This window comes from Sylvia atricapilla, chromosome Z, assembly GCF_009819655.1.
Source record: "Sylvia atricapilla isolate bSylAtr1 chromosome Z, bSylAtr1.pri, whole genome shotgun sequence".
NCBI lineage: Eukaryota > Metazoa > Chordata > Aves > Passeriformes > Sylviidae > Sylvia > Sylvia atricapilla.
The window spans coordinates 83009403-83032983 of record NC_089174.1 but is presented as its reverse complement, the minus strand read 5'-3'; the positions used below and the strand labels follow the sequence as shown (position 1 = coordinate 83032983).

The 23581-nt window shown below is 38.7% G+C and overlaps 2 protein-coding genes across 4 annotated transcripts in view; one reads left to right on the top strand and one right to left on the bottom strand.

The window, feature by feature from the left end:
• The first annotated feature begins 1392 nt into the window (after positions 1–1392).
• On the top strand, positions 1393–2349 carry MED18 (mediator complex subunit 18). The gene is made up of 2 exons (XM_066338623.1): positions 1393–1520; positions 1664–2349. The coding sequence occupies exons 1-2, from the start codon at positions 1448–1450 to the stop codon at positions 2215–2217; spliced, it is 627 nt and encodes a 208-aa protein (XP_066194720.1). The 5' UTR covers positions 1393–1447; the 3' UTR covers positions 2218–2349.
• Positions 2350–5027: 2678 nt separating this feature from the next.
• CERT1 (ceramide transporter 1) overlaps positions 5028–23581 on the bottom strand; it is an 85925-nt gene continuing 67371 nt past the window's right edge. For 2 of the 3 annotated variants that reach the window (XM_066338535.1, XM_066338533.1), the window contains 11 exons: positions 22420–22512; positions 19659–19745; positions 18732–18824; positions 18076–18153; positions 13856–13951; positions 13038–13170; positions 12846–12916; positions 11400–11528; positions 10518–10647; positions 9145–9281; positions 5028–7977 (listed from right to left, as the gene is read on the bottom strand). In XM_066338535.1, the coding sequence (XP_066194632.1) occupies positions 9154–9281; positions 10518–10647; positions 11400–11528; positions 12846–12916; positions 13038–13170; positions 13856–13951; positions 18076–18153; positions 18732–18824; positions 19659–19745; positions 22420–22512 (1038 nt within the window). In that variant the 3' untranslated portion in view covers positions 5028–7977; positions 9145–9153. The remainder of the gene's footprint in view (positions 7978–9144; positions 9282–10517; positions 10648–11399; positions 11529–12845; positions 12917–13037; positions 13171–13855; positions 13952–18075; positions 18154–18731; positions 18825–19658; positions 19746–22419; positions 22513–23581) is intronic. The other variant, XM_066338534.1, reaches the window with a different exon arrangement.

The following is a 23581-nucleotide window of genomic DNA, read 5'->3' as shown; positions in this document are numbered from 1 at the left end:
GGTTACCACGGCTGTGTAGACACTGATAAAGGAAAGACAGACATACTGCTCGTGTTCTGTGAGGCACCAAGGTTTGCTGCACAAAAGACTGCTAAGAGAAAGGTCACATTTCTAACTCTGTTTCGGGTATTGACAGGAGCAAATCCAGCTAGTACATACTGAGCATTTCCATAGCTTTTTGAGAACAGAGGCTCTTCTGCCTAGAAATGGTGCACACCCTACCAGATGAGATGTCTGCCTTTGCAGTGAATCATAGGTGTTGGTCCTGCGGTAATGATTTTTAACCCAAATTCCTGCAGGAGCTGAAGCCTGGCCCACAACGCTCCAGAGCATTGTTCCCGTTTGCTGCTGCTGTGAGAGACAGACTGGAACATTTCTGGTGGAGATTTTGCACAGAATTAACGCTGCATATGCCACCTCTCCCTGAGGAGGGGTGTGGGTTCAGCCAGGATGATCCCTAGTGATCCTGCCCTTGCCTCCTGCTCTGCTCCCTGCACTGGGGCGAGAATGAGATTTGGGGCCCTCGAGATTGAGGTCCTCAGGATTTGAACCAAACTTTGCAATGTTTTTTTTTTTTTTTTTTTTTTTTTTTTTTTTTTTTTTTTTTTTTTTTTTTTTTCAGTTGTTAATCAGTAGCTGTAGCTGAGCAGTTATGATAAGCAATGGCACTGTGGATGTTGCATGCTTGGCTCATCCTTTGTTTTGGGGGAAAGAGTCTCAGGATGAATGGACCCTCTGGATGAGGGGCGCCAGGAGTGAAGTCAGCAGGGCTGGGCAGCACCTGAGGGAAGGTAATTCCAGCAGGGAATGTCCCTGCCCACTGCCTCAGTGACCACCAAACCCCGAGAGCTGAAGGGCTCTTCTCTTGGAGAAGCGAGAAACACAACGAGCAAACAGCACTTTGGGTAGTAATTAGCAGAAAAGTCGTGCAACTTACAGCCAACAAATGCTGATTTGTTGAAACGTATAAACAGTGCAGAAGTCTGAGATCAGAGACTCTGCCTTTCACGGGTTACCTCCTGATTCCCTAAACTAGAGTAAAAGACATTAATGCAGCATCACAGAATCCTAAAGGTTGGGAGGGACCTCTGGAGATCACCCAGGCCAACGCCTCTGCTGAGGCAGGGTCCCCCAAAGCAGGTGACACAGGAACATGTCCAGGCGGGTTCTGAATGAGAGAGAGGTGCTCCACAACCTCCCTGGGCAGCCTGTTCCAGTGCTCGGCCATCCTCACCGTGAGCGAATCCCCGCCCGAGCTGAGGCCGCGCTCCGCCTCCGAGACCCGCCCAGCGCGCGTGAGGGAGGCGGAGCGTCCCCCAGACCCCGCCCCCAGCGCGGCCTGGCCCCGCCCCTCAGCCCCGCCGAGCCGCCAGGGGGCGCTGCCGGCGGCTGTCCCGTCGCCATCGCCGCGGAGGCCGCGGGGCCCGGGCCCGGCTCGGGGCTCGCCATGGAGGCGCCGCCGGTCACCATGATGCCCGTCACGGGCGGCACCATCAACATGATGGAGTACCTGCTCCAAGGTGGGGGCCGCGGGGCCGAGGGCCGCGGCGCGGGGAGCCCCGCACGGGCCGGGCCGGGCCGGAGGGCGCTGGGGCGGGCGCTGGGCGGAGGGAGCCCGGCGCGGCCCGGGGGAGGCGATGATCGTGGATGGTTGTCTCCGCAGGGAGCGTCCTGGACCAGAGCCTGGAGAGCCTCCTGCACCGCCTGCGCGGGCTGTGCGACAACATGGAGCCCGAGACCTTCCTGGACCACGAGATGGTGTTCCTGCTGAAGGGGCAGCAGGCCAGCCCCTTCGTGCTGCGCGCCCGGCGCTCCATGGACAAGAGCGGCATGCCCTGGCACCTGCGCTACCTGGGGCAGCCCGAGATCGGCGACAAGAACCGCCACGCCCTGGTGCGCAACTGCGTGGACATCGCCACGTCCGACAACCTGACCGACTTCCTGGTGGAGATGGGATTCCGCATGGACCACGAGTTCGTGGCCAAGGGGCACGTGTTCCGAAAGGGCATCATGAAGATCGTGGTGTACAAGATCTTCCGCATCCTGATGCCGGGAAACACGGAGAGCATCGAGCCGCTGTCCCTCTCCTACCTGGTGGAGCTGAACGTGGTCGCGCCCGCGGGGCAGGACATTGTTTCTGATGACATGAGGAACTTTGCCGAGCAGCTGAAGCCTCTAGTCCACCTGGAGAAAATTGACCCCAAGAGACTAATGTGATTGAAAATCTGGGCGATTAGGGCACGGGGTTTTGTGTTTCAGGGAAAGATGTTTTTCTAAAAAGCTTTCTGTGGGCAAATCAGAACAGGGAGAAGGGAATAAAGTACTATATATCAGTTTTTTCAGTTGCAATTGCTGAGTGTTTTTTTCCTTCACTTGTGAATATGAACAAAAGTGGACACCTTAAATTAGCAGCGTTGAAAAAAATCAGTAAATGTTAATAGTGATAGTTTTCCTTCTATTGCATGTGAGATACCTTAAAAAGCCTATTTTCTAACACTCAAAATGTCAGACTTACTGCAATTCTTCCCTCTTGTGTACCCAGATCCCACTGCTGCATTAAGTTTTTTTAGAGCACTATTTGTGTATCCTACCTAGTTGTCCAAAATTCTTTTTTCTGTAATAAATGAAGTTAATACCCTTTAGATCAGGAGGTGCTATTTCACACAAGCACAAACACAGAAACTGTTGTATAAAAGAGCAACTAACTGTACAGGTCTCCACTGAAGCATATGTGACTGGAACAGCTGCTTGTAAGGGAAACAGTTTCTTCTGATGTGACCGAAGTTAGAAGTGGGAAAAAAATCTACTAATATTAACATTTGCAAGTGGTTTTCATGTCTTTTAACAGTGTTCCATTATTTTCACTGGAATTGGTTATGATAGTCTTAGTAAGAAAGCTAATTATAAGGTACTTTTTATTACTGAATTTCTCACAGCTGACAGTTATATTGAATATTGAAATATTAAGTGCTTTTTATTAAAAATTATTATTAAAAAATGACCAGCTGCAGGTTGAGTTACTGATGATTTTGCTTAGCACCTCTATTGATAGTAGGATGGTTAGTTACCCCAGTATTACAGCGTTAATTCAGTGTTATTTGAATTTGAGTTTCCAAATACAGTTCAGAAAAAAAAAAAAAAAAAAAAAAGTTGGGAAAGGTAAAGGAGCTCATTTAAATTTCTCAGGTTCTTTACAGAGGGACAAGCATTTGTCCCACTGCTCAAGTGTACCAACCTCTGTCAGAAACGTTGCCACCCCATAGCACCCCAAACACTTTATGAAACAACTAGAGGCAGTAAAAGCTTCAGAACATTTTAAATAGTGAGCTGCATTTTCAACTGGATCAGCACTAACATCCCACTGCCACAGGCTCTGTGGGGCATGGGGAAGCCTCCAGCACTGGGTGGTACCTGAGCACCCTCAGGCTGAAGACAGCAGTGATTTCCAGCAGGGCAGCAGTGAGGAGTCACCAGTGTGACTGCTCATTACCCAGACTGCAAGTATTTTCTGGAGGGTATAAACACACCTACAGTTCTGTTCATACTTGGGCATGACTTGCCCTCACCAAGGCAGCATACCATCCTGGGCCTCTGAGCTGGAATTCCTTATACAGGGCATAACTTCCTAGGAGCTGCATGTGCTGGGCTGCTCCACGGTTCAGCTGCAGTCCTACCCCAGCACATGGGAATCCTCAGGGCTGTTTTCATAATTTGCTACTCCTAGCACTAGTTAAGAATCACTTGCTACAGGCTTGTACAATCTGTGACTTGCTCCTTGACACACATATGTCTTGTGGATGACAGTAGGTTTGACTATTGATTGACCCAAAATTAATAAATAATAAAAGAGTTGTTATTTTCAAGGAGAATTAGTTTACACCCTGAAAACTGAGGCAACCCACAGTACCAGGCTTCCTTATGCTGGCTGTATTTCATGCACAGAAGAGGCAGGTGAGCAGAGAGATGAGCTTACTGCATCGATGGCTACAGCTGAGGACACCTTCAGGTTGCTAATGCTCAGTGTCCCTTTCTTCTTACAAAATGTATTTTTCTCCTATAAAACTCAGCTTATAAAAGGTGGAGAATGAAGTTGATTAGTATTAGTAATAGACACCAGTAAATTGCATGGCATAGCCCTAATGGTCATTCATCAAAGGGTCAAATTACAGTGTAGTTACACAGAAATGCTCAACCTCTCCTTACTGGAAACCATGTAATTTTTAAATTATGCACATAAGTTATGGGGCCATGAATGTGAAATATGACCTTTTCATTTTTTTTTTTCATTTTTTTTTTTATTTTGGGGGATTTCTTTTTGCCAGGTAAAATAGCTGCATTGTCTAAGGTCAGAGGTTATAGACTCTATTTTTTGCAATTTATTACAAGAGGCTGATAGAGCTAAGTTTAAGTTTTGTTTCTATTCAAGTAATGGCTTCTGTTACTTCAGACTGTTCCTCCAGTCCTGCATACCTGTAGGGTTTCTACAGTTTTACTGATTGCCATATAAAGAAGTAGAGATCACTGTGTAACAAATAAAGGTAGGGTTGTAATTGATCCACTTGACACCACTTATTTCTACTATTAAGTAAAGTTGCTCATGGAAGGTGATCTCAGTTACTAAAAATTATTCTTACTTTGGAGAAGCCAGAAGTTTACCCTTTGGCACATCTTAGTCCTGGATTGCTGTCCTTCCCAAGGAAGCTCCCAGAATCTTGTTATTCTGTACAAATCAAGAGCTGACAAGCTCTGGAAGTGCTCCGTATTATGACTACACTATACCAGGAACACCTTTTAACACTCCTCTGACTGCTCACACAAAACAAAATTCTCAATGTATAAACTAATGTGGCATTCAGGTTCTCATCTCAGTAACCTCAGTAACACAAGTAAACTGCTTTCCTGTTAAATGTTTTCCATGCACTAGAATATTGTATATAACTTCATTAATGATTTAAAAGTTGGTTAAAAGATAAAATATTTTAAGTTTCTCCAAACATTGGAAAGTTAAAAATAACAAGAAGCCAAGATTTTTCTTCATAATTTTTAATACTTTTAATTTTTAAATACTTGTTTTAAATTTGTGATTGTAACATGTAAGAGCCAACTTCTTTTAATTTTTTAAACTTATCATTAGGATCATAAAGCTATTATAGAACAGTTACAACTCTACACACTCAAGGTACTCAAAAATATGATTCATGTTTTAAGTCTGTAAATGAACAGTGGCAATTCAAATACAGCATTATCTGTACAACTTGACAAAAATACAGGTGGACAATCTGATTAAAGAGAATCTGCACAACTTCAGATAAGCCAGCTCAGCCCAATTAAGTAAAAGGTAAGTATTTTTTTTTCAAAGTGCATCACATTTTTCACAGATGAATTTGTCAAAGTTTTTTAGATTCTCAGACAGAATAACAACCATCTCATTCTCATTCCCAGCACAAGTTCTACCAAGTCATGTCCTTCAGATCTAGTTTGGCAGCATCCGAATTCTCCAAACAGATGCAGATATCCAAAGAAGAATATCTGATGATTGCTGCATTTTCAGCCTTTTGAACTGGTTTAGCTTATAAAACAACCTTCTAGAGTCAGAAGCTGCTTCTGCAAAGCCCACCACAGCTGCATTAACACTCGATCTGTTAACAGGAAGAAATGAACTCAGAGTGCACAGACCTGGCAGTGACTGACAAGTGGGATGGGCTCAAGAGACAGGGCGAATTGTATAAAACCAGAAAAGCAACATTCCTCCCCGAAGAAAGGATCTAATGGCTACTCACACAAGGACTATCTGAGAAGCCTGCTGCCTTTTGAAATTATTTTTTCAGAGGTCCATTAATGATTTCTCAGTCCTGTAACTCCTTCCATAGCCTTTAAAAAGCGTCTTACAAATCTGATTGGGCAGGGCTAGCTACAGTGAAGTACCAGTGCCTTTATCTAAAAGTAAAACATACTCTTTACAAATAGTATCTGTAGTGTCATTTTATTTACAGAATAAATCGCAAAAGTACATCACATTTAGTGCAAATGCAACTAATGATATAAGTTTATATACTGCTTTGTAAACTTTCCATACCTTTGTAAAATAAAGCTATCCTATTAAATTAATAAACTTGCCCGTGTTCCAACAATTACCAGAAATGGCAAATAAGGAGTTAAACTCTTCCTATTTTGGAATTTTTTTTTTTAAGTTCCCATCAGTGGCTATGGTGGAATGTACCACTGCTTGGTTGATTGTAAAAAGATGAAGTACATTTGAGGTATCAGATTTTGTTTTTTAACGTTGGTATATAAAATGCTCACTGGTGATATAGTAAAGATGTACAAATTTTCATCTTATTTGCCTTACTAACATTACCATATAGGCACTTTTCTACATATTCAAATGAACAGAATAACTCTGTAATAAGGCATATTCCATGCACACCATTAGAGAAAGGCAAATAAAAAGGGAAGAGTCATGGAGCATGAAATCTGCATGCGTGTGTAATCATATGTTAGGTATGGTTTCATCTCTACAGAGAAGATGAACAGAGAAGCTTTTCAACACTGTGCAGATCACATTGAATCATTTACCAAATCTTCACTAAGTTACTGTATTTTATCTCTTTTCAGGCACCTAGCACACTATATCAAATAAATTTGACTTTCAGCTTTCTTTTGAAGAAGATATCTTTGAAACATTTTTCCTCAAGATACATGGTTTAGTGAAACACCGAGCAGCCTCTGAAGTGTTTCCAACTATAGGACATGGATAAAAGACCTCACAGTCAGTACTAGTCTGACACAGCCCTCTCCTAACAAGTATCTCCAGAATCAAAGGCAGGCATACATCTGACATTTAGATTTTCACAGCAGATAATCGGAACTTTCCAGTAAAAAACTATGCATTCTTGTAGCTCTGATGGGTTTTTGATCAAGAGGCAAATAATTTTCCACATGAACCTCATAGCACAGCTTTATTGAGATGAGGAAAACACATGCAGGATCTGAAAATAATGTACTCATCCTCAATCTAGACTGGGAATGTTGTTTTAGGTAATCCAAATCACTTCAATAAATATTATAGTGTACCTTCTCACAGCTTTGGGAAAGCCCCAGGTATTATCCAAGAAAGCAGTCCACGCAGATAGCATGGACAGATGTCCCCTAGGTTTTAGGCAGTCTCTTGCCCTCTCATACAGAATCTTTCTAGATATTTCTGGATCATGTTTAATAACAAAAATTCTGCAGCACATATTACATAACTAAAAAATACAATAGAAATATAAAGATATCTGGAAAAAAATAAAGCTTTTCACACTCTTACTCCTTCAGAACTGAAGATCGTCATAAGAGTAAGACAATAGAAAAGGCAAAGTCATAAGGATATTGACAGCCCTCAGATATTAACTGGCATTTTATGTAACAAGATGATTCATTATAGAAACCAGCAGCAATGAACTGTGATTATACAAAGCAAAACAAAACCTACCAACAAGTTACCTAGGTTTTACTGAAGCCACTCCTCTCAACACCCCCAAAATACCACACAGATTTTTGTGCATATAAAGCACATACAGTATGCTATATGTGCATTTGTCTCTTGTGCTTTTCACACATGCACAAAAACTGCAGAAGTATCTCAGGAAGGTTGACAATGAAATTCTACAACTTGTTTCAAATTAACACAGTAGCCCATGTAGGTGATTCAAAGTTGTATGTGCTCTTCTTCTAAAGCAAGCAAATAAAAATAGAGCCATATACATGTTATCAATACATGTATTTATAATTACACACTGATTCATCAAGAAAGTTAGCAGGAGAGAGCTATTGTTAAATATTCAGCCCCATGGTGTTGCAACACTTCTTCACTTCAGTATACAAAGCCTAGAACCTGGGCCATAAAAAGACTGTAGATCCTTCGTTCCAGCATGGAGTGCTCTATGCATGGTCACTTCTCCATCGTGGAATGCTCACCCAGTCTTGCTCTGATTGCTGCAGGTAAGCAAAGAAAAGAATACAGCTGAAGTTTGAATTTCTGAATTTTCAGAATACAGCACTGAAAAGCTTGTATACTACAAGTAAAATTAACTTATTAAACAGCTTAAGTGTCATGAGGACTGGTATGGTCATGTGTTAACTGTTGGCTTGTGATGCTGTGCTTTTAATGCTTTACCTATACTAGTTCTCTAACAATTTACATTTAAAATTGTGAATCATTACACAGATACCTGTCAGAGCAGAATGAAACAACTAAGGCTTTTAGAGTCTGACACAGTAAATAGAACCCAAAAATAGAAAAAACCTATGTCACATGTAGAACAAGTGATAGAGACTCATCTTCAGATGTGACTGGATGATGCTAACACTATGTAACACTAGCACAACTAAACAGAATTGTGTGGTTTGACATGACACTTACAGAAAATGAAAAATATGGCAAGATTAAAACTAACAAAAATTAGTTAAGGCTTATTTAATACTAAGAGGCTCAGATAGCCTCAAAGTGATCAAGGAATCCTCTTTTAATATCATATCATATCATCATCTAACTATTCAAACAACTTTAGATTACCCAACAGCTTATACCATTAAAAAATATATCCATTGACTTCAGAAAGCATCTGGAAATCCCTTTCCTTTCCTAGATTCATCAGAAAGGCTAAAAACTTAAGTCAAGTCTTCTGTATACTCTAGTAAGTCACATTGGTCAGTGAAGTTCCATTAATAAAAATACTAAGTCAAAACTATTCTGTCAATATAAAAGAAAACTGAAATGTACTAATAGTCCATGAAATATGCAACTGTAAGAAGAATTTCAGGTATAAAAACCTCATGAGGCTCTTGAGTAACTGCAGCGCGTATGTTTTCAGAAAAAGTGCAAAATGCCTGTGACAGTTTAAAAAAATGAGTAATTCCGACCCTTTTACTTCTTCGTAAATTGGACCTGTATGCAAAAACTTGAAAGACCTACAAAAGTCTATGAAAAATGCTTGCTAACTTGTGCAGCCTGCAAACACAAATTATATGATGGTTTTATAAAAGCATATTGCATACTAAAGCAAGTACTGAAGCCGTGCTAATCACGTAAGACATTTCTAGATTTTATACTTCCATTTGGCCTTTCAAATGGTGAATCAAGAATTTAAAAAGTGCACATACCTGCTAGTACTAGAATAAAATAGGCTTTCCTGCTGTTTTCTCTTGCACATAGGATGTAAAACGCTTTAAGAACTTTGGATATTCTCGTTTAGCCACTGCCCGTAGCACTGATGCTGGTGCCCATCCTCCTGGGTTCACTAGAGGTAAACACAGAGACTGAAATAAAGCAACTCCACTAAATGCTGAAAAAGTAAATTTTTCTTCATTACTCCTGCAACTCTCCCTGAAGTAACAAGAAAGAATAACCTTCAGCAGATTATTTTTTTATGCCCCTAGGCTTATGCTGTAGCATTTTCTATTTGTAATACTCAAGCTGAGTCCAGATCTATGTTGCCATTATTCAGAAAATATTATCTAGAAAACATTAAATGTGCTACATGGTGAGTCTTGGGAAAATGCCCAGATAGAAGAGGATATTCTCTATGGGCTTCCAAGAAACAAAGAGACTTGAGAGACTTCCTATTTCAAAGAAAGCAGAGTCAGTTTTACTTTTCAATAATTACTGCACTTGCCTGCAGAACTGCCACATAGGCAACATCCTGCAAATGATTATAAAGAATTTAAACAAAATTTGAGCTTATTTAAATTATATTTTCATTCACAGGGGAATGTTTCATGTTGCTGAAAAAGCTATCACTTCGCATATACTCAGAGTTCAGAATTTAGCAATGAAAATATACTTCTTAAATACTCTGGAAACTTAAAAAAAAAAAGTTAAAAGCAGAGTGAGCTACCCTTAAAGTGTTTTGTAGCTCTGTTGGGAGAGAAGATACTATACATCTCCAATACTACAAGACACTGCTAAATACTGGGTACAGCAACAATACAATTTGGCTTTGACAATTTTTCAGTCAATGCCAAGGATTCTATCAGCTAAAAAAAAATTAAAGAATTTTTAAATTATACAGCTTGCAAGCATCTTCATACAAAACATTTACTCCCTCTTGGCATCAGGGGATAAGTACTGTATCTTTACTATTAGCAGCTTTTCAGCCTAATGAGGTGAATTGGGAGAAGAAAGAGTTACAGTAGTACATGAAAAAAACCCAACATACCATTACTGAAACTAAAAGGTATGCCAGCTCATTCCAGTTGCAGACATTTTTGCCCACCCACCTCCACCCCAAGGTTATGTACTTAGGACTGAGCTACACAGCTTTTCCATTTATTCCTCCCACAAAGTGAATGATCCCATTCACCAGTTCATGTAGCACCTTAATGTGAGACCTTTTGAATGTGATTAATACAAAGGTGATGCTATAAATAGGTTTAACAGAAGAGGGAAAAGGCATCAAGCCTATTTTTGTGCCAGTATTTAAATCCCCCAAATTAACATCTATCACGAATGTCATACTGAAAAATTTTATACTTACCATTAGCTACATATGTAATCTTGCACAGAATGTTGTCCCTGCTTATTTCCTTGTTGCCCTCTGGTGGGCTTACTAACGTCTGACAAATCATAGCAATATTTATTTTGGCACGGACACACCGATTGTTCAGCTGCCAAAATAATGAAACATTGTAAGCCTTAAACTGAATTTGTTTAAGCACACTTGAGCATGAACATTTTTTCCATCATGAAGTCTAACACTCTAGAAGCTGTATTTCTAAGAGTCTATATTCTAGCATTTACATGGATGTAACATGAAAGTGAGTAACATGAAAGATATATGGTGGATAGGGGAAGGATCTAAAATGTTTGAATCTAAAGTTTCTGCTTGCTTAACACATTGTAAATTAATTACTTCAACTGTTGTGACAAATCACTAATGAAACATTTCAAGAACAATGTATCAGCATTTACAAATATCAGTTAACTTTTCCTTTCAAAGCAGGCTATGGAATAGCAATCTAAGGAAAACAATCATTGCTGTTATCTGCTAGAACCAAGGCAAAACTGTGTAAAATGGAGGCTTAACCCTACCTCTAATTATGTAAACTACTCTTATATTGATATTGATTCCATATAAAGTAATGTCAATTCTTTAAAATGTTTTCACATGTCCAGAAATTTTGCTTCCATTCTGCTGTAACACCTTAGATCTGCCAACTGAGAGGTAAGGCAGGAAAGCTTTTGGCTAAGAATGCCTCAATCAAGCAATTTTATCACCTGGTTTAAATCAACTGGTTTTTTGCTTCCATCTCCCTCACACTAGCACTGCAAATGCATTACCATGGAACAGAAAATCCACTGCATTACCATGGAACAGAAAATCCAAAGCAGAACTTCCCAGATTCAAAACAATACTTACAGGAGCACTGTCATGTTCTACAGAGAAATTGCACACAATCCACGTTTCTGGATCATTTTCACTGAATGCTGGTATCTTTCTGATGGCAGACAAATACAGCACATCCCTTTGAGAGGCTGGCCACACTCTCTGCAGAGAAACAACTGAATATAAACTTTTCCAGGTTTAGCTACTATTCTCATTTAAAATTAAAAACCAAGCAAGGCAAACAAGGTCTGTTATATTATTAAGTTAAAGTTCATGTTCAAGTAATTTCATTCTGAAAGCTGAAAGAGAACACAGCTGTTGGAAATAGGCAACATAAATTTCATGTTGGCTACACTTCATAGAAAAAGAAACTAGAGCAAAAAGTAAAGGCCTTTGAAATACAGAGTACCCAACTGCAATTAATTTTTCAGTTAAAAGAATAGGAAGAGGCAGTTACCCTCCTGTACCCTCAACCTCAGGTTTGGATTTTATAGTTAATACTTGTAAGCTACAAACTGAACGAATGGTTAGGTTTATAGGAATGCATCTACAATTACTTATGTCTCAAGAGAGAAAGAGAGAGGAGGAATGTATTTAAAACAATCATTATCTTTTTCATTATCATTATCATCATTATCATTAACAATCCAAAAAGACAGATATAGCAAATTGGTATTATCCAAGAGAAAGTTTCAGAAGTGAAATGTGTGACAAAGTAAGAAAATATACAGAAGTTATTTTCCTGACATTCAATAGGAACAAAAAAGTTGTGTTTTTTACCACAATCAATACAGATGACACAACTGTCTTATTCAAAATTATGAGTCCTCTATTAAAGAAGTTTCAATATAACCGCAGTACTGGTAAAATTGTCAAAGAAAAATATTTGTTTAAACATTTGAATATACTAATATTTAAAAAATGCGAGACTAAGGATGAGTATGTACATTTCATTCCTATATTTTTTTTGCATTTCAGTTGCTGGGTTATAATTTAAATGAGTATTTTTATAAAGTGACAACAGAACCATTTTGGGGGAAAAAACAATTAAGATACAAGAACAAGTGTTGTACCAACAATTAAAACCACTTGCATTATGAGGTGGTGTGTCAACTAATTGTGGTGAATAGTAACCTGCATTTTTGCAAAAAACACCTGATAAAGTGGTGTGGGTTTTTTCCTTGTAGTCAGTGGTGATTTATTTCTTCTGTTTGCTTTGGAGGACTAGCCTTGCTGGCAGTGATATAATAGTGAGATTAAAAGCAGACCTCACTTACTGCTCAAGCTCTATCAAACACATGCACAACCAATTATGCTCTCAAGAAAAGTTTGAAAAATTGACGAAGTCACAGTTTAATAGAGAACTTGTTCTGGAATAATGTCCAGAACAGTATTTTAAGCCAGTAAAGTATTCAGAATAACACTGGAACACACATACTTCAGACTTCTCAGTAAGGTATGCAAATGAAGTGTTATTACCTTATGTGTCTGGTAAATGATGATTGCATTATCCGCTAAATTTTCCACAACATGGAAATTTTCAATTGTTGCTGAAAGGGGTGAGGGAAGGAAAAAAAAAAATCCATCAGTGAACAGTCACAAACAACAGGACAATGCTATAAATACTATCCTTGCTGATAAACCTGCAAAGCTGAAGAACCAATGCCTTACTTTCCCAGTCATTACGAACATCAACATTCCAGAAGTAGTGGCAAACTTCATGCCCTGTTACCCCTTTAACAGCATGGGTTGCTTTCAAAGGATCTAGAACTATTCCATTTTCTTCCACTTCTCGTCTGTATACCTACAGCCAAACAAAAGAAAGAAGTATAGAACAGAAACTGTCAAAACTGTTCATGTTTTAATTGTTGAAATTTAATCAGCTTAAAAAAACCCCAAACCAACAAACCACTTACCTAGAAGATTATCACACAAATAATTTGCCATGAAAGTGTTCTCTGGTAACACCCATTGAAGACATTCTTATGTGGCAATTCACATGAAAAGACCAGTACTTTAAAGTTCCTACTCCAAAAATGATTAACCTGGCTTGTTTATCCCTATCCACATGGATTCATAAGCACAGTGGAGCAGCCAACACTGTAGCTTGTTACTGTTGTTATTTTTGTACATAGAATTTACACATTACTTTGATACCAAGCTTTAAGTAGGAGGGAATGAGAAAGGAATCTGCAAAGATGAATCTATTGTAAGAGTCACACAGAATTTTGTATGAATAAATATTTTGGAAGCCACAGCTCGCATGGATCCCCAGTCCCAGCCTAAACAATGCTATTCCCAGAGCAAGTTTCAACAGCATAACTTGCTGATTGAGAATATTTCCAGAAATCATAGAATGATTTGGGTTGGAAAAGACCCTTAAGATCATGGAGTCCAGCAGTAAAGATAACACTGCCAAATGAACACTGTAAGTATTTGTCTTCACAATATATCATCTTATACAAATTAACCAAATCTGAAACATTTACCTTCATTTCTCCTTCTTCTACCACTAGCTGCCAATTGGCATCTCCTCCTACATCTTGCAAGGAATATGTCATGTGGTTTTGTACCATCTCTTCCACCTGTAAAAGAAGAAAAACAGGCGTTTTTAACTCATTCCTTCCATCTTTTTGGGGAGATACTGTACAGCATTGGAAGTCACAAGTTAACACTTCAATTATTGTGGAGGAGCTGAATTTGAACGAGAGAGCTCTCTGTCAGGTTAGGAACAAACAAATAATGCTGGCCTTCATAAACAAAAGCCAAAATCTTGATTCAACTTCCAGCTTCATTCCTTGCGGGTACTTCCTATCCTGCCTTTGTACCTTTAAAATATCAAACCTCATCACTTCTACCTAAAGCAGTTGTTTATTTCAGCAGATAGGAACTGCAAGTATCTCTAAATGGAATTGCAATGCATTGTAAGATATTCACTGAAAAGCATTTAAAAAGCTCAACAAAGGCAGGGGGTTAGGGAAGAAGACTGACAAGCTCTGAAAAGCAAATGCATATCAGAAGTCCTACTGGAAGAGCAGTGAGGAAAACAGTAACAAACAAAGCATGCCCGCTCTGTTTCAGTGGCATCTTTGCACAGCTGACAGCTAGGAAAAAAACCCAGAAATGCCTACACTCAAAGGATTATGATGGTACAGAGATTCTATAATTATAAAATGCTCATTCAAAACTTATTTTGATAGAAGCTGTGCCTTTTTTTTTTCAGCCAAATATTTGCTGTATTTTTATCAAGCTATGTGAATATCTCATTTTTTATTCCATACAATATGCATGAAAATGGGTACTGGGAGAGGAAGACAATGTTTATTTTAGATCTAATACATTGTTCTGTTTCTTTGGTTCCCCACCCTTTTCCAAATGCCCCAAATAAAAACAGAAGCAAAATCTTAGGATATTCATTGCCGTGTAACACTTCAAATACTTAAAACACTTTAATAACCTTTTTCCACCCAAAAGTAGATGACTGCTAAAACTTGTCACAGCAAGCAAGTCCACATGACTCACAGCATTTTCCTGAACTACTAGAAATGTCTTTTTTTTTTCAAAAGGAAAAGCACTTCAAAAAATTAGTTAGTTGACCCACACAAAGATTAGTTGAAGTAGTATACAATCACAAAATGAACAGTCTGAACCCTAGGGTGCTTTTGCACAACGCACAAAAACCTGAAGCCTGGTGTGCAGTAAAATATGTAAAATATATTTGGGCAAGTATGAAAAAAAGCAGAAAGCAAAATTAATAATAATCTTTTTTTCAATATGATGCAGAACTGAAAGATGTTATTTACTGTTAATTTAAGGCAGTAATCTTGTTTGTACTATGTACTCAACAGGCAATACACTTAAGACCAGAAAGAAAAAAGGTAATTGAATCAAATAAAACTCTAGAAGTACCACATGAAAAAACAAAATCCACTAAATGGAAATCCTAGTTTGTCTTAGTTTAACTAAGCATAGACTTCTCTAGACAAGGAAAAGTTATCAATCCAGGTTTTGGGTGCTTTGGTTTTGAGTTTCAGTGAACAAAAAGCACCACTAAGATTTGTGTTTCAGCTTCTAGACAAGCCAACTTCTGTTACTAGCATTTTTCCTACAAAAATTTCTTTTTTTTCCAAGTGAAACAATTACAGTATAATACAAACCAGGTAAGAATGTGGGCTGTTCAAGTATTCAATTTATTAGCTCTAGGTCACACTTCTTTAAGAAAGGAATCCTTGACATACCTTACATATTTTATATTCCACCTCTTAATTAAGGACTAAGTTATGCTTTATACATTTTTTTTTTGTGTGTTTTGATAGTTTTTGCTTTATGAGCTAAATGCAAAGAGATGATGGATATATCAAGGAAAGAAGAGAGGAGGCATCCACATGAATGCAATCTAAACAGACTCCTGCTTCCTTCCTTTAGGACATTTAGAATTTACATGACCTGCTTGTGTACACTGTACAAACTCTGTTTAGTCTGTGCACTGGTCACCATCTGTCAAGTGCAGATCTATTTCAGAGGCACAGTCAAGACTGAATGATTCTTTCCCACCTGGGAAACTCACTATTACCTCTGGGCTCCTAGCTGGCTACAAGGATGGTCTGCAAAAATACTTGCAACCTGTATGCCATACAGCCTTGACCTGAACTTTGAATGGAAAGTTCTTCCCTTTAAAGGGCCTACAAAGAGCTCAGACTCCATTATAAAGCTGACAGATCTTTAAAAGAAAGTGATCTGAGCTCCCACTCAACTGGCAGAGACATCAATGCCTTTCTAGAGGCACACTGAAGAAACAGCACCCATCAGAATACGTTTATACTTCTCAGTCTTTAGAACAGGGTTGCAACTTGCTATTTGTCTTTTTACTTATACCAGAATTCCCTTTATTCACATGGAATCTAGGAAAAGTCACATTTATTAAGAATCAAGGTATTAGCTTGCCTTCCCAAAGCCAAATTGTCAGCATGGGGACAGAGGCAAACTTTTAATAAACTTTTTAATACAGTCCATAGCAGGTAGAACGAAGAGGTCTGCTATTCTCATTATGCTCTTTGTTGTCTTGTTCAGTAAAACAAACTCCAGAGCAGGTGTAATGACTTGTTGGTCTAGCAAAAATTTGTTTTACGGAAAACACTTGGAGGGTGGAACTGCATGTGGGCATATTCATACTTTCTGTAGTGGATTAGGAGGCACTCCATAGTAACTTTCATGTAGTATAAACCATGCAGGAGGCAAAAAGAGCAATTTTACTCCAGTCCATTTGATCCTGATACTTAACCACGATTTGCATTATTGTGATAAGGACCTGGTCCACCTCAGGTTCATTTTTAAGTGATCAGTTCTGCAGTCACAGTGGTGCTCTACAACTCAGGTTTATCATATGAATGCAGAAATGTTATCACAGGCATAAAAGAGGTGAAAATGAGGACACCTGCAATTGGCAAATATGAGTTTCCCTTATGCTGAACAATCTCGGCACCCGCAACCTGACAGAGTACTAATTCCTATTTTGGCATTCAGACTTGCTCTCTATTACTTATTTTTCCCTTACTTCATTACCCCTCAGTTTATTACCTCTCCTCCCAAAGAAAAAAAACTTAGAAAACACCTCAGCTACTGGGATACCAATGGATGAGCCTATCACTGCTGTGCAATAGGACTTGCATACTTTTTACTTGGCAATAAGTTCAGATTTCAGAAATAAAATGATTGCAAATATCTTGGAATTTTAGTCCACTGGGCAAGTCATTAAGTGTTTGTCTTGGTCATGAAGCTGGTAATGGTCTGCAAATAATAAAATTCCAGGCTCTATTAAAAAAAAATAAAATCCATTCCTGTTTGGAAAAAAATAGATTGGTTGGAGCTTTTGCTAATACTTTAAAAGACCTACAGAAGAGCAGATCCCGGAAGGGAGCTCCATAGTCACAATCACATATGGACCACAGAAGGAAAGAAATAGCATGAACATATGTGAACTACTGTTTTGGAGACTAAAAAGCAAATACTTATCTAATTCTACTCTAAACTATCATCTTCCTAGTATGCACCTAAAGTAATTTTGTACATTACTGGAATATGTCATTACAGTGACACTGACATATTCAGGATGTCAGACTTAATTTCTGAAGGACAAGTGAATGTACATAAACTCGTCAATATGATTTCTCATACCCACTGTCTTGTTGGTCAACTTGTTTAATGGCCTTTTGGTAATCAAAGTAGTCACAGAGGTAAAAAATGGTAATAGTGAACCATAAAATTAAATGTATTTGTATCATTACAAATAAACACTTCAGACAAAATCAAACATTTGATTTAAAAGCAAGAAAAACTGTTCTATCTGAAACAAAGAGAATATCCAGCCTTTGTAAAACACATTATTCTACTTTCATTATAACTAGAGATACAAATTTTTCAAACTATAGGCATTTTTATTAAAGCTACTGAACTAAACCAAACAGTTTCACAAGATTTGGGCCTCTGCACAAATGGTATGCATGCAAGCTAGATGTAAAGAAAGAAAGACAACCATTTAGTACAGGAATAGAGAACTCCTTTGTTTGTCTCAATGTACTAGTTTAAAGCAAGCAGTGATTGATGAAAAAAAAAAAAAAAAAAACAGAGGAAAAAAAAACCCCAGGTTCTAGAGAAGAGGATGAAATAGAGCAAAGATATGCAACCCCCACTTGACACATCAATACAGTACCTGGGCGCTGAATCTGTGAACATCATCAGAGGCACTGACTAGATCAATGGAAGACATGGAGGAAGAGCGACTATAGGGCTACCAGAGACAGACAAAGAAAAAACCAAGTAATCAGAACAAAGGCACAACAGAGCGTTCAGTACCAACTTGCAAGCACAAGATAATGAAGAAAAGGAAAACAAATGCACCATAAGCAGTGAGCACAGCAGCAAATGCTGGTTTCATGCACCTATTATATATTATGCTCCCAGTGTAGCCCTGACAGGAACATAGTGTTTCCAGTAACATTATAAAACAAGTCAACTAATTCTGATACAACCAACTGGAATTTTCTTTTTTTTAGAATAAAAGTCATTCAATTAATCTGGGTAAAGGTGTCTTAAAAACACTAAAGTTCGCCAATTGGGATTTTTCATTTTTTTCTGCCTGATAAGCCTCATCCAAGTAAAGAACATTCTAAATAGGTTCTCAAATGAGTATTTTTCAGTCAAGACAAAAAGCAGTCCTTTTTTGGTTCCAGCTACTTTTTTTGAAAATGAGTAGGCCACTGGAAGTTACTAGAAACACCAAAAAGTCTCACCTACCCATACAAAATATTACATAGAAACAGCACAGAGCAGCTCACTATTCTGAGAAGATCAGGACAAATATCTCACCGTTTGCACAAATCGATGAGTCCCCACAGCAGAATATGCATCTCCAGCAGGTAAGGATGTTGCCCAGTGTAATCTAACCTTCTCACTTTGGGACTGCAACAACATAAGTTTAATTATTATTAGTCAGCTGCGACGGGGTGGACTGTGAAACAAAGTGACTCATGCTCAATGTACATAGTGACTACAACAACTAATGCTGTCACTGACAGGCATGAAGCTGTCATCCCACTGGAATTCTCACTGAGTGGGCCTGAAGACTGAATTCATCTAAACTTCAAGGTGTATTTCTGAGGCAAGGAAAACACACTGGCAGCACTAGAGATCCATATAGTACTATCACAGTCACTCAAAACCTGTACTCTCTGCTAAGAGGTCCCAACATGAGGTAAACTCTGCTGGGAACTACAGGTCCACTAGAAAGTCTTTTAATTCTCAAGTCATTTTTTTTCACTATGTTCCTAAGCATAAACTCTTTTACAACAAAGGATGCATAACTTTGTTATTCCCTCTCATTTTATATGCTGCTATACTTCCTCATACTCTATTTTCTAGAATATTTCTTATCTCTTTTTGATACTTGTCACTGAGGTGTGTTCAAGAAATGAGTCAGAAGTAGCCAGGCAGAACTCTCTTTCCTATGCCATATATACTTCAGACCAATTACTAGGTTTTGAGAGACAGCTGCAGTATTTGATATTTTTATTTTAACAGGGCAGCAGTCACATATAGATAATTTTCATACAGGACATTTACTCAGGAATTAGAAACTAGAGACATTCAACAAGCTTTGCACTTGCACTATTCTCTTCTAGACAAGCTATAGCGTTATTTTCTCAAAATCGGCATCAAGCAACCATCAGGACAGACTAAATCACAGAAGTCCTTCAGGAAGTGCTCATCATTATGACATTCTTCAAGTTTTCATACCTGCTCCTCCATTTTATCCTGTCTATCGAGAGCAGCTTCAACAGCATCAAAGAATTCTTCTTCATTAATCAGGCTATTAGGACCCTCCTGGAGCATAATTTTAAAAAAATAGTTAAAAATACTAGAGACAAAGAAGTTCCACTTCAATTTAACATTAGAAATATATATTTATATTTTATATGTAACTGATGGAAGCAAATTTCTTCTACAGATCTCAAATATTTTCACCAATATTGTTAAATAACAAGTTCTCTGAAAACCTCTAGTTATTAAAGGAAGTGTCTCCCTGTAACAACAATTTAATTATAGTTGCATAAAGAAGAAAACACCCCAGGAAACTGAGTAATAGTGTCAGTATGCTTTGTCACTAAATTTAGGGTTTAATTAATAAATGTCTTCTCTTGAAAATGTTTACTGTGTCAGTAAACTACATCTAATAACATAATTGTGTAGTTAGACTTCTTCCAAGTATTTCAGTGCCTTAAGGCACTGATACTCAGGTATGTGTTCAAAAATACAAGGGAAGACAAAATTTTGGGGATTTCTATTGAAAATTCTCAGAAACAACAGTTAAACAGCAGGTACAGTTAAGTCAAGGATTGAAAATTCTAGTCTACTAATTAAAACCATAATTTAATAAATTAGATATACTGCTTTTACTGTATTGTAAGACAACCTATCCTGCAAATTAAAAAAAAAAAAAAAAAAAAAAAAAAAAAAAAAAAACAAAACCAAAACTGTGTATAAGCCCTGACACCTTGAAGAAACAGCTGCGTTCACAACCAAGCAGACAAAGCCAAACTTCCTATTTATTTTATTCTTTCACAGTGCATGTCTCAGTGACAACAATTAATCTAACATCAAGTATCTTAAATATCTCTACAGTACAACTTCTCAGGTTATGACTTGAAAGTAGAAATGTGTTTGAATAATGTACATGAAAGGGTCAAGATTATTTTATTAGGTGCATTAGCTTACATTAGTGTGTATGCTTCATCAGTGAAAGTGTTCAAGGCCAGGCTGGATAGGGCATTGAGCAACCTGCTCTAGTGGGAATAGTCCCTGCCCATGGCAGGGAGATTGGAACTAGATGATCTTAAATGTCCCTTCCAACCTAAACCATTTTACAATTACTCTTCAAAAGTTTGTTTATGCATCTTAGATTAGAACTAAATACCTCACTGAGGAGAATGCTTATGAAATGAGCATCCCATTGCATGAGATGAAATGAAGAAATGAACTTAAAATCTGCATTTGAAAACATGGTATTTCAAGGGCAGTGACAAATCAAAAATCAGTTAAACTTCATCTTCCAGGGCTGCCCTTGCTGTCGGAGTTTTCATATTTTTGCTTTACTTATCTCTACAGCTGAACAAAAAAGTACAATTATGTGTAACTGGTACCAAATGTACTAGAAAATAACAAAAATCAACAGAATTATCTATAATAAACATACTTCAGACAAAAGCAAAACACCAAAAGAATATTTACATTCACTAAAGAAATTAAGGACTGAGAGTCTTCAGTTTCAGTTTCCAAGGTAAAAAAAAAGTGTGGCATGAACATTTGCAAATCACACTTGCACTGGCTTGTGTAACTTCACTTTCCCTTTTTAATAAACAAGTCAATCTGATACAACAAGTGTATCAGGTTAGTGCAGCACGGTTTTGGTAGCTGTGGCTTCTCTGAGAAGCTGATAGAAGCTTCCCTCAAATCGAACTAAGACAGTGCCAGCTAGCTCTAAGATGGACCTGCTTGCTGCCATTGCCCAAGGCCATGCTCATCAGTGACTATGGCAGCACCTCTGAGATAATGTATTTAACAAGGGGGAAACACCCCCTTGGAACTACAGCTGGAGCAGAGTGGAGTGAGAGTATGTGAGAGAAAGAGCTCAGTAGGTACCAGGTCAGTGAAGAAGCAGGGGCAGGAGTTGCTGCTCCACATGCTGGAGCTGAGATTCCCCTGCAGCCCCTGGTGCAGACCATGGTGAGGCAGCTGTGCCCCTGCAGCCCATGGAAGATCCATGAAGGAGCAGAAATCCACCTCCAGCCCATTGAGGAACCCACGCTGGACCAGGTGGACGCCCAAAGAGTGACCAGATCCTGTGGGGAGCCCGCACATGAGCATGCTTCTGGGAGGACCTGTGGCCACATGGAGAGAAGCTCATGCTGGAGCAAGTTTACTGGCAGGACTGTGATCCCATGCTGGAACAGCCTGTTCCTGAAGGACTGCATCCCGTGGGAAGGACTCAGGGGAACAGTTAATGAAGAACTACAGTCCATGGGAAGGACTGCTGTTGGAGGAGTTAATGGAGAACTGTTTCCTGTGGGAGGAATCCCACACTGGAGAAGGGTAAGAGTGTAAGGAGTGCTCCCTGTGAGGAAGAAAGGGTGGGAGAGACAGTGTGAGATGAACTGACCACAATGCCTGTTCCTTTTCTCTCTGCATAGCTGAGGGGTAGAACGCAGAAAATTTGGAAGGAAGTTAAACCCAGGAAGAAGAGAGGTGTAGGGGAAGGGTGATTTTGAGATTTGATTAGTATATTAAGCTATATTTCCCCAAGTTGAGTCTGTTTTGCCTCTGTCAGCAGCTGGTGAGTGACCTTTCCTTGTTCTTATCTCAACCCAGAAGACTCATTGTCTCTCCCCGTCCACCTGAGGGGAGTAGTAGAGCGGCTTTTTGGGCACCTGGTATCCAGCCAGGGTCAATCCATCAGAAAAATTCATAATGTTTTTAAAAATTTCAAAAGTAGAATTTGTACCTCATAGTCTGGTCCTCCGAAGTGGGACTTCTTCTTCAGTTCTGTCACAGCATTTTTGTAGGCTTCTTCAATTCTTCTCCTTTTCTCTGTTTCCTGTAAAATTACAAGACCACTTGATGCAGTGACAATGAATTATCAACATAACAATAGATGGAATGACCAGGGTAGAATTTTTTCCAAGGAGCAACTGCAAAGCTGATGAGTTTCTGAATTTACTGGCATGTATGCATTATATGTGCCAATATAATGCATATATAATAGAAAGTTCGAGGAACTAGCTACCTAGATGATACCTTCTAATGCATGTGGAAACCAGATCAACAAGCAAAATCTGGTCTCTAGTTCAAGCACAGTTGTTCATGCTTCATTGGGGGTCATACTCTACACCTCATATAAACCTCAACAGACATTTTGGCCAGGATAACAAAAGGTAAAAAACGAAAACTGGTAAAAAGCTAACTTGCTGAATGTAGTGATACACTATCAAGTCACAGCCTATAAGTTTGTATCTATAATTACAGCACTGTGAATCATTTTGTGCACTCCATGCAGTGAGTGCAACTTGACATCCTTCTCCCATAACAGGTTGTGACTGTACTAGGAGCCAGTATATGTAGCTGATGACCTGATGATGACTATGCTATTACATGTTTTGAATAAAATAGTAGTAATGCCAAAATCAGACTAAGTCTAATATTGCCTCTACAAATGCTGTGCAGTCCAGATACTTCCCATGAAAAAGCTATAAACACTTCTGAAACTCTTGCAAAAATCAGTTTTTTTTTTCAAGATTCTTCTCTGCCCCTTTCAAAATTACTTCAGGTGAGAAAGCAAGCTAAGTCTTACAGGTGGACATTACACACTACTTCTTGCAGATACAGGTATAATTATTCAGCAACCCAAACTGAAATTTAAAGATTCAGTGGAAAGCCCTGAAGCAATACTGAAAGGCTGAGTTTACTAGCTGGGAAAGCTAGTGGTAGCATAGTATAGTGGTAGGATTCCAAACACATTTTCCAGTTTTCAGTAAGGCAGTACTTTTGATGTAAAACAAGGTAATATGGCTTTACCCACCCCCCTTAAAAGAAAAAAAAAAAAGAAAAAAGAAAAAAAAAAAAAAAGAAGGCTGCTTGATGCAGACAATACAGTCTATAGCTGTGAC